Source organism: Ambystoma mexicanum, chromosome 1p, assembly GCF_040938575.1.
Source record: "Ambystoma mexicanum isolate Mex_15411 chromosome 1p, UKY_AmexF1_1, whole genome shotgun sequence".
NCBI lineage: Eukaryota > Metazoa > Chordata > Amphibia > Caudata > Ambystomatidae > Ambystoma > Ambystoma mexicanum.
In genome coordinates, this window is record NC_090921.1 from 1,221,659,979 (window position 1) to 1,221,671,717 (window position 11,739).

General features: G+C 41.6%; 1 protein-coding gene across 1 annotated transcript in view; it reads left to right on the plus strand.

Moving 5' to 3' along the window:
* Window positions 1–4,893, plus strand: part of LOC138537061 (IgGFc-binding protein-like) — a 198,609-nt gene extending 193,716 nt beyond the window's left edge. The window contains exons 40-42 of the mRNA XM_069641427.1: window positions 19–203; window positions 2,937–3,100; window positions 4,815–4,893. Of these exons, the coding sequence (XP_069497528.1) occupies window positions 19–203; window positions 2,937–3,100; window positions 4,815–4,893 (428 nt within the window). The remainder of the gene's footprint in view (window positions 1–18; window positions 204–2,936; window positions 3,101–4,814) is intronic.
* Window positions 4,894–11,739: the final 6,846 nt, after the last annotated feature.

The following is an 11,739-nucleotide window of genomic DNA, read 5'->3' on the forward strand; positions in this document are numbered from 1 at the left end:
TATTTACTTCTCCTTTAGATTATGAACTCATCTGCCAGGGCAGCAAGAGCTACCTATCATTCTCTGCAACGATGCTCAGGGCCAGTGGAATTCCAGCAGAGAATCTACATCTAGCTGATCCTAGCTGTGTAGGCACGCAGGTGGATGATCGGCTCCTTTTCAACTTTGTCAGTTCATCGCACAGCTGCGGCAGCCAATTACAGGTAAGGAAATCAAAAAGAGAATATTGATGTGATCATAGAGAGGAAGGCTGTGAGCAAACTGTATACCAGCACAGTATGGACAGGCCTTCAGTCAGAATTATGCTAATCACATAACTCTTGGCGTGTACTATCTTTCATTCCATTAACCAGATGACTATAATGGGCTCATTACGAGTTGGGCAGTATTCTGGCAGTAAATCTGCTGGAATAACATCCAATGGAATTAATGCCAACGCCACTTAGTCCGACGGAAACACTGCCATATTACAAGTGGCAGTGATGGAGTTAATCCCCATTTTTTGAAAGCCCATTGTACTCTATGGGCCTTTTTGGTGGAATTACAGCTGGCAGAATTACCGACGAGGTAAATCCGCTGATTTTGCCAATTTTCTACGGAAAGTGGGAGAATTTACTTCTAGCACTCCAGGGCCATACTCCTAGTATGGCAGAGCCGGAATAGTGTCAGTAATTTCGTTAACGCCAATGTTTCCCTGCACCGCCATACTCGTAATGAGCCCCATATGTTTGAATCCTGGACTATCATGTAAGAACATATTGCTGGATGGTTGTTTTTGTTTTACCCAGAAGTTAACACCCCACATGATTTAAGTTATTTCATTAAATCACAAGTTTGGAGCATTTTGTCCCAATGTTAAGGATTCATTTGCTTTCCCCAGTTACTGTTGTCCAAGTCTCAAACTATGTATGCAGCCAGCATATTTTATTTGTTAGGCATATATTGTATCCTCCCTAAATCCCTAAATGCACCTGACGTGTACTCTACACCATTTTGTTGGACCTCAACTTGACATAAAATAACACAATTCTACTATCACTTCTAACAAACAACTACTCCCCCATACTAATACAGATTCACATCCTCAAGTCTTTGGTGCTTTGAACCCATCTGTTGTATAAAGCGCCTTACAAATGCTCAATAAAAGAAAAGAAAAATAAGTCTGCTGGTGACTGCAAACTTATCTCTTCACAGCTTTCTGAACACTTTGAAAAACATACCATAAAAGCAACAACTTATGTCAGTATTGGCAAATTGTTCCATTTGAATGTATATTCATTTTATTATAGATTTCATTTACATAGCATGAGCAGCTTCCCAAATAGGGCTTCAAGCAATGAGACTAGCACACCAAGGAAACACAAGAAGTGGCATATTATTAGAATAACATGGTCTTTAAATTAAAATGGAAAATCTGGGGAGATGTTCCCTACCATGGAGTTCCTTAAGTAAAGCATTCCAGATCTCAGCAATCGCGGCCTGTAAGGACTGAACCATAGCAGGACTGAACCATAGCGTTCTTCCATCCTTTCATCCAGAGACGTACCATTTCACCCTGTCCTTTGAATAGATTGCTACAGGACTGCCCAAAGCCTCATGAGCCAGGCTGACAGTCTTACAATTAACCCAGGACTCCACTGGCAGACAATGCAGTCTCTTCAGCGTGGGGGTGATGTGAGCATGCCTAGGAGTGCAAGTTACCATTTTCGCTACAATCCTTTGTAAAATATGAAGATTGTGAAAGAAATTCTTACTAGCACCCAGAAAATGAATGTTGCAGTGATGTATTGTGGCTGCTGTTATCTCAATGGACATTCTGACACAGTTGCCTTTAGTTAGAACAGGATGAATTTGGTGGAAGAGCATTACATTGATAATTGCTTCCCCCATAGGGGCTATGGGCAGGGTAGTGTCAACAATGTCACCAGAATATAGGCATACAAGGATGTAACCTTTGTTTTAAGATGGACTGAAGCAAGGGGGATACACTTTGATTTTGTCTCCTTTAGTGTTAGCCTTTTCTCGTTCACCCACGCATCAATCATTTCAGAAGGAGACAGAATGCAATTTAAATTATCTGAGTGGTTTCTCTTTTGTCCTAAGAACCTCTGTGTGTCATATGCCTAATTAGGGCATGACACCAAATCTCTGATGATCAAGTCATAAAGGCGTTTAATTTAGATAGTGAAAACATTTTGCAACAGTATTGGACCCTGAATGCACAACACACAGAATACAATTCATGATGCACTAGTTTCACAGTAGTTTAAGTAAAGAGAGAAGCCAGATTTCGAGCAGTTCCTCAATTGGTTTTAACCTCAGAAACCAATCTATACCCATTGATCAGCCATAGCAGGTGGCAGATACAGCAGCATCAAAAAACCATATCCATCAACCACCAAATGTGAAGTGTATTCATATAGACATCAAAGAGAGTCGTTTCTGTTCAACGTTTGTGCGTGAAACCAGAATGCCTCTTACCAAGAAGTGACCTATTTAAATGTTAATATGAAGGGGCAATGAAAATCAGGTCAGTGTCTGATTCATATTGTCGGATTGAATGGGGAATTATTTCAGTAAAAGCATAACCCAGGACCTCTTAAGGAGCTCTGGAACATCCTCAAAGTATTGACTGAAGGTAGAGGTGAATAATGAAGTTAGGACTTGGGAGCATCCCGAAATATCAATTATAACACGTTTCACTTATGTTTGCATTTTCACACATATAGACACACAAACACGCACATGCATACACACTGTTAGGAAACTAAATCCTGGACTGCTGCTTCATCCCGTTGCTTTGATGTTCTTTCTGTATTCTGACCAAATGCTGGCATCATGTTGCATTACTTTGAACACTCACTGCATCTCTTGAAAATTGTTTCAAAAAGCATTCAAATCTTCATTTGAAAATGAATAACCTTTTGTAATTGCAGGTCAACAAAACTCATATCATCTACTCAAATGTGGTTGAAGGTCACTACGTCCAAATAGAAAATAATCTCATCATGGAAGACAAAACCTTTCACATTGAATTTTCCTGTGCATATCCTCTCAGCATTAACCTTTCCTTCCTGGAGGCCATACATGTTGTGCCAAGGTTGGTACTACACTGTGTTTTATTTATTGTTGTAAATGATGTCCTTCTGGAAATGTCATACATGTTCCGATTATATTTGTCAATACGAAAACACTTTCAAGGTGGGCAGCAGATGTAGATCAGCACCAACCTATAACGACTGTCAAAATCATGCGTTGAACTCTTGACTAACAGGATATTGGAATCGTTCCTTAATAATTCCCACTCTTCAGTAGTAAGGTGAGCACAGGGCTTTCATTATCATGACAAGCACAAGGCAGAAGTGATTGGCAATCACAGCACAAAAGGCAATACAGAATGTAAAGACATAGTTGAAAAATAACTAGACATAAACTAAGCAAATCAAACAAACATGTCAAATACAATTGCCAAATAAACAAACTCAGCTCAAGAAAAGGTCAATGTCAAAATAATAAGCAACACGATCATTCAGTGATGAATATGCTGGATGGCAAATAGAAATGGTTGATGATAATGCTTGAAGTCCACTCTTGCAGATATTGAAAAACATAGCCCTCATTTTCCTCTGCGCAATGAAAAACAGAATACATGGCTCTGAGTGTTTCTTACACAATGACAGCTGTCTCCTTGTGTTAAGAACCTATAACGTAATTTCCACATGGATGCACATTTGTCATGGGCAAGTAAACACACCAGAGGCGGGTCTACCTACTGGACAATCGAGATGATGCTCCTAACCACAGAACTGTTATTATTATGTAGTATTGCAAGGTTTGCGTTCTCTATCTTTCTGTATGCATATAAAAGGCGGAAAAAGAGTGAAATGCATGGGGGCATGCATACTATCGTTAAAAGAATATGAAGCGATCCAGCTGTAGGATTACACACACCGAGTATTCTTCTCTATCATCACAGTCTTTAAGTTCAGTATGCTTTTTACCAAAGTTTTACTAAGTTCATTTGTCTCAGTGTTACAGTTTGATCAATAACTTCTTTGAATTCTGGTCAAGGATATGCTGTGTTAAGAACCATGATATTGGCCGTAGCTGTGTTAGTCCCTTACACAACAAAAACAGTGTAAGCATGAAGATCTAGAGCTACTCATTCCAGAAAGAGCCTCGTGACATAAAAAGACTCGATTTAACTAGATAGAAATGAAAACAGTATATAATTCCTGTGCCGTGCTGAAAACTAAGTTAAAGTTATAGAGAATGGTCAACAGGGCATTTGCATGTGATCTGCATACACCTCCTTCAGGCTTTAAAGTGTGCCTTCAGGAGTATAAAACTACCTGACAGGAAGTAAAGCATTTGCACACTGTCCTTTTTTCTGAACATATAGGGCCTCATTATTAGGCTGGCGCTCCCAGTACAGCACCGGCCCCCTTCATTCCAGGAGCGCCGATTACAAGCTACTCATCGCAGGACCCGGATCGCACACCTGGTTAAACCTGGCGTGGTTTCCGGGTCCCTCGAGGGCAAGAGGGAGGCAATAACGGGCCAGATGTAATCTGCCCGTTATTACCTCCCTCCCCATTCCCATTGAGCCCAATGGGTGCTCAAATGGGAATGGGGATGAGTTCCTGCAAAGAGGAATTACCGGGTCCTCCTATGTCGGAGTAACCCGGTAAGTCCCCATTGCAGGAACCTGGTAATGGAGCCCAGAACGGAGGCAGCCATGGAGCTAATACCTCCATTCTCGTAATGAGGCCCATAGTATCATATATTAATGGTAAATTAATTTCCACTTCTAGTCCAATGTTTGATTGTGAATTCCATTTGGCATCCTTTTGGAAGTGTGCGCTGAACAGTCTGAATGCAGAAACACTGTGAAACTTTATCAGAGGCCGGTCACAATGTCAACCTCTTTATGTGTATTCATCAACTACTTTAAATTTATATTCATGAATACTTCATGTTGAAATGTTTTATGGTTACATTCCATAAATGTGCCAAATCAAATTTATTTTACTACCCATGATGTCTTTGAAGGAACATCGTTCACATGCTTTCATGCAAGTTACATTTTGTAAACATGTTCTCTAGATATGACAATTACCATCAAATTAGTTCTGACTTTGATGTCATTTTTCATATTTATTTTAGTGTGCATGTATGTTATGTACATTTCATATATTTTACATGTTGAGATCAAGTACACTATGTCCATTAATTTAGCACATGTCATCCACCCATTCTCTACATAGGTGACTGGGTGGCCTAAATATGGTTCCAATGTGCATGGTGTCATAGGATTGTGAGTCTTGAGAGTGTATGGTGTAAGGATTGATAGTGTTTGGTGTAAGTGTTTGGTGAATAAAGGTTTAACAGTTTGCACATTTACACAGTTAAATCTCCAATATGTTTCATTTACATGTACAACTTCTGTGTTTTAAGTGTGTGAGAAGTGCATGTGTCATAATTCAGTGTGCCGTATGTCTGCTGCAAGAGTGTGTGTTTGTCGCAAAGGTATGTGTCATAATAGTGTGTGCTATAAGTGAATGTATCATAAAATGGTGCTTCATAAGAGTGTGTGTTGTAAGAATTGGTGGCATAGGAGTGTGTGGCATAAGAGCATATCTTGTAAGTTTGAGTGTTGTAAGTGTGTTTGCTGTATGTGCATATTTCATAACAGTGTGACTGTGAGAACATGTGTCATAATTGGGTGTGTCAATATAAACATGTGCTGTACGAATGACTGTCATAAGAGCATGTGTCAAAAGAGCATATATCATAAGAACATTTGTCGTAAGAGCATGTGTTTTCAGTTTTTGTTTCATCAGTATGTGTTGTAAGTTTGTGTCATAAGACGGTGTGCCCTAAGAGCGCGTGTCATAAGATCATGTGTCATAAGAGTGTGTGTTGTAAGAGCATCTCTCATAGGTGTGTCTGTTGTAAGAGTGTTTGTTGTATGTTCATGTAAAAAGTGTGCGTCATAAGAGTGTGAAAGATCATTTGTCATAAGAGTGTGTGTTGTAAGAGTATCTCTCATAAGTGTGTTTGTTGTAAGAGTGTTCTGTAAAAAGAGTGAATGTCATAAGAGTGTGATCTGAGTGGCAAAATCGATGCAGTTGCTAGAATTGTGGGTGTTGTACTAATAAAATGTGAATCATGTTTTAAAGTATTTTTCAACCATGACTAATCTGCAGGAGTCAGCAAAACAATGGTTGTCTGTTTAATTGTTTTATTAAAATGAATGAAGCACAAAGATCATGCAGTGTTTCTGTTATCTGGTTGGTCCCAGCATGCCACGAGTTTTTTGATTATGTCGATTGTTTGCTGAATGAGTGAATGACAGATTTCCCTATTTCTATATGGTCTGTCGAGATGTCCCAAAGGGAATTCTTCTGAAGCCTCTGAGAAACCTGAAATGCTTTAAGATTTCACACAAAGAATAGCTGTATGGTCCCTAGTGGCCACAGTCTTGACCATTAAAAAAGAAAAGATGATGGAATGAAGGCAAGTTACAGTAAGTCACTGAAACACATACACAACTAACAGAGTGAAGGATAGTCACACAGCCAGGGTACCATCGAACTGCACCAACATACAGCAACTTATTGCCTAGGCCTGGAAATCCTTCTATGCCTTTGAGGCAATGGGAAAAGGAATTCCTTACATATCTGGAGGCAATAGAGGGTAGAGTTTCATGGCTGCCAGGAAAAAGGCAATCTTTATGCACTGTTTCGGTATGTGGTGTAATAAGTCTGTACAAATCTACCGCCAATACCACAATGGTAAAGTGGAGAGATACGTGACCCATATGTAGACAAGGACGGACTAGAGATATGCCCTGGAAGCAAATGTATTATTAGAATGACACCATTGTTACATACGAGAACAGCTGCCAGGTGAATCCATTCATTCATTTGTAACAGCACTTAGAATACAAGTGGACCCCTGCATATGTGGCCATTTTCGGGATGTATTGAACAGGGACAGGCTGTTGTCCATAACCAATAGCCTGTATATCAGGGAATGCCTCTGGGAGAAGTTAGAACCCACACTAGTGCATGTGATACATTTGGCAAAACTGAAAAAGCTCTCCAATAATTACTGTCAAACCATGGATGCTGATATTAAGGGAGATCCGTCTCCAGTATTTGGCATCAAGAATACAATTAATCAAAATAGCAAAACATGCATAGTGCTGTAATTAGGTGCGCAAAGAGGACACACTGCTATTGCTGTGGTGGTGTGGAATACTTTAACATTTCTAAGTCCTGTCCAGCCCTTGGGAAAATATGTAAGGCGTGTACGCTCTGTACATTTGACCAAGTATTGCAGAACTCAGCAGAGCTTCAAGAACTGCAGATGCAAAATCAAAGGCAGAGAGCATAATACGTCTTTTCATAGATAGCTTTTTAAAAGTGTGCACTTTGGAGACTTTTTGTCGAAATAGACACATTACATATAAATACAAGTGTATATGTATGTTTGTATGTTGGGCGTAGTGTGAGGGTGTGAGGAGGAGGGGGTAGAGGGTGCTGTGTGGGCTAGTGGGGGTCATGGGAGGGACCCCCTACTAACAAAAAATATTCAACTATTTCCGCAAAGTAAACACATTTAAAAAAGTGGCTTTGTAAATACATTGAATTTGCATAAAGAAAGTTGTAAATGACATGCAAACTGAAAGAAAACGTGCTTGCCTCACTTGAAGAGCAAATCCTAATTGTAGTCCATAATCTAGAAACAACCTTGGAGAATCTACAGAGGCCCATTGTTCAAATTGGCATTTGAAGTGTAGGGACTGATAACAGATTCCATTTTACTGCACACCATCATTCCCTTACAAATGTTTGATGGAAAGTTAAGAAATATGAGAGAAGAATTTAAGAACAACGGTTTAATCTCCATGGCCGTATTTTTGTCCAAGATTGATATAATTGGGAATCTCAAGTCATGCATGACTTTTAAGGCTCGCACAATAGAGGGTTTCATTAGTGCGGCAAGAAAGGGAACTATGTTAAGATGAATTTCCAAATTAAAACCTGTGGGATAGATTTTGGGAAGCAAACCTATTATGGTAAACAGGGAAGACACTGAAGTCTAGCCAAACCCAATTAAGGTAAATTAGCAGAGCGGCAAGGCTTAGACTCTGGGAGGCTATGACAGTGGTCTATAGCTACAATATGTCAACATAGAACACCAATAATTCCAGTTTGACAGGTATGTGCAAACATACACATTATTTATTAGGTTTTTAGAAAACACACTAAGCAAATGAAATCTCTTGGCAAATATTGTCACACACTAACTATAAAACAGATACATACATTCTCTCTTACAGGGAAGAGTGATTAGCCTTTTATTTAATGACCAATGTAAAAAAGGAAAGTATTCAGATTCATAAAGTTCAGCAAAACACTGTGAAGTAATGACACATCGGGTCCCTAAACATTAGCAAGTAAAGCCCTTACATGGCTTAGGGCCCTGTGAAATAAAGAAATCTGGCCATGGTTATGATACAAAGTTCAAGAACTTATGTAAACTCACTCAATCACAAACACTGGATATGCTTAAGGGATCGTTGACCAGGCCTCCCCTGTCCAAAGTCAGGAAAGATTGATTTAGGGAGAGGACTTTATTCCCATGTAACTCTATGGAGAAAAGGGGGGGATTTATGTTCATTTACCCTTCTCACTATGATTTCTTCAGAGACCACTGTTGAGCTTCCAGATTCTGTTGCTGGCACAATCTACTGTGCTTACTCTGGTGGAGGTAGGCCCAGGGGTTGCAGATGCAGATGTCACTTTTCAGCACAGGATTTAGTTTTGCTCGGTCACAGTGGGTAGAACTCAGGGCGGGCACCTTCGAGTTGAACACAAAGATGATGAAAAGATGGCGATTTCTGCAAAGCTGTAGACCTCAGGGCACCTAAGGGGATCCAAGAAGACCTGTTGCAACGGAAGTCACCACAGTCAGGTGGTGAAAGACGATCTTTAGTTGATAAACCAAAGAGCAGCCTTTTGTTGATGCAAGAAAGCTAAAAATGCAGGAGCAGACGTCTTGTAGAACAAGCTGAAGATGGTCCAAGTTCCAAGGATGCACTCCGAAACAGTGATTGCTGCAAGCAGGTAGCCCAGGGGTGAGCTGGTCAGTCTACAGGTTGGTACAGGGACACTTCCAAAGGCTCAGAAGAGACAATGGGCCTCATTACGACCCAGGCGTTAAGGGTTAACGCCGTCGTTAACCCTTAACGCCTATTCTGATTTTAACGGCTGCTCTTAGCAGCCGTTAAAATCCATGGCGCTAACCTGCCATGATGCTAATTACGCCACCGTAATTTACGGTGGCGTAATTAGCGCCTTCCCCACTCCCATTATGCCCTATGGGGCAAAAATGGGAATGGGGAAGGGAAAATGGGAAATGGGGATTTACCGCCCCACTCACCTTGGAATGGGGTGGTAAATCCGCCATCCACGATGGTGTAAACGTAGTTTACACCATGGTGGTAAAGTTGGCGCAATTAGCGCCTGGGTCGTAATGACCCCCAATTACTAGTATGGTCCAACTATTCGATTAAGTGAGACATACAGAACATGCTGCTTGCCTACAGGGGCTGCAGGCGTAATGTACAGGAGAGTCTCTTTTCAAGCTTACGAGGTGTTGAAAACCCAGCAATGTGAGAAGCCCTCCTTGGTTGAATAAACTGTATAGTAAATCATCACAGCAAGATAGTATAACGCTGTTTCATTGCCAGGTTTTTCTTCGATTCGTTTTTTGCTGAAACATTTTTAACAAAAAAACGAATCAAAAATTATTTGGGGTGTGGGTAAGGGGATATAAGAGGTAGGGTGTTGGGTCTAGCGATTAAAGGATAGGGGAGGGGGGACGTGGGGCTATGGGGACCCCCAAATATAGAAATACAAAATAATAGATGAGCTTTCTCATTAAAACATGTTTGGCAAAAAGCGAATTGAAAGAAAACCTGGCGATGAAAGAACATAGAACCCACAGCAAGTTATCAAAGAAACATATGGCATACACAAATTAGGGCTTATAAAATATATGACACAAAACAATATGTATTTATTTATTAGGGTGCTAGTTACATTAAGTGCAGAGTAACATTCTTCAAAGCGTAAGCCCACACATGCATTGCAGCATACACGTGGTTTATGACATGTGAGTCAAAGTTAGGGTAAACACATTGTCTAGCAGAGCCATGCCTCGTGGTACGGGGGGCTACATAAGGCATACAAATACATGTGAGTCAGGTAGGGTAAATGCATAGTCTAGAGAATCTACGCCTCATTGTATGAAGGGCTACAAAGGCATGCAAATACATGTGAGTCAGGTTGGGTAGAGATAGTCTAGAGAAGCCACGCCTCATGGTACGGGGACTACATAAGGCATACAAATACATGTGAGTCGGGTAGGGTAAATGCTAGGGGGGCTAGGAAACATTGTAGTAGCACAAAAGAATGCATCACAACATAGGTGAACCTGAACAGTTAACGATCAGTACACAGTAATGAGGTGCAAAGGAAACAGCAAATGGATGCAGGTCAGACGATGCAATGAACAACCAAGGTGACCAAAAAGACAGCAGTAAGAAGCCAGTGTGTAAGGAGCGGTTTGCATAGTGGCCGCAAAAGTCAGCAGTTTAGTCCATGAGGATAAGGTGTGGTGTGCTGCGTAGCTGCACAAGTTCACAATCGGTCTAGTAGGTGTGAGCAGTATGCGATGTGTAACAATGGCAATGAAAAACTCATGTAGACAAGTAGGTGGTGCCGGAAGAAAGCAGGGAAGAGGTTTGGCTATGCAAAGTCAGCCAAGTTCTGACAGTTTGAGGGGAGTAGGTGGTTGGATGGTAAGAGGGTGCACAGCAAGGTTGGGACTAGAGTACATTAGGTGAAGGTTTGGCCAAGAAGGGAGGGCAGCTGGTTATAGATGAGCAAGGGAGGGGGCAGATGGAAAGGGGGGGTAAAAAGGAGGAGGGGAGCTAGCCACCAAAGGAAGGGGCTGGAGGAGCAAAGTAAGGAAGGTGGGAGGAAGGCAAGAAATGTGCAGGGGAGCCAGAGGGAGCTACACATCAGTGTAGGCGGAGACATGAAAAGGGTGGCTGAGAATAAGTGGAGACAGAGAAGGTGCCACTTACCTTTAGGTGTGAAGCAGGGGGTACAGTGGGGTATCATGAGAGTGAACAGGCTCCTCCGCACCATACGTAGCCAGACAAGGGCCTTAAATAGGGGCCTTAGATGGGGGTCCAGTGAGCCTGTCAGCTCGGGGGAGCTTCCTTCTCTAATCAGCCTTACCCAATCAGAGGCCGCCTTGATTCTCATGAGTGTCAGAGGCTGCAGAATGTCAGACTCGAGGGTGAGGAGATAAACAAACTTTGTTAGAAACTGAAATACTTCAGCTTGGCCTAACGTAGGCAGCCAAACCCTGTTTTATGTGGGTCACAATATCAGAAGGGACACCAGTGGCCAAGGGCTGCTGAAGAATAGGTGGGAAAGCATAGTACAATGTTCTAGAAGGCGAAGTGGAGCAGGCACTCTTCAAGTTTGCAGGAAAGTTTCACCAACAGAAGGGCATTTCAGATTTCCCTCACAGCAATGGCCTGAAGACAAGTGTCCTAAGGCAAAAGGGACCTCAATGCGGTGTCCACCCCAATGGGACTCCAGCCCAGCCCTTCAGGGGTGCAAGAAGCAGTGGTTTGCAGCCCATAGGAGC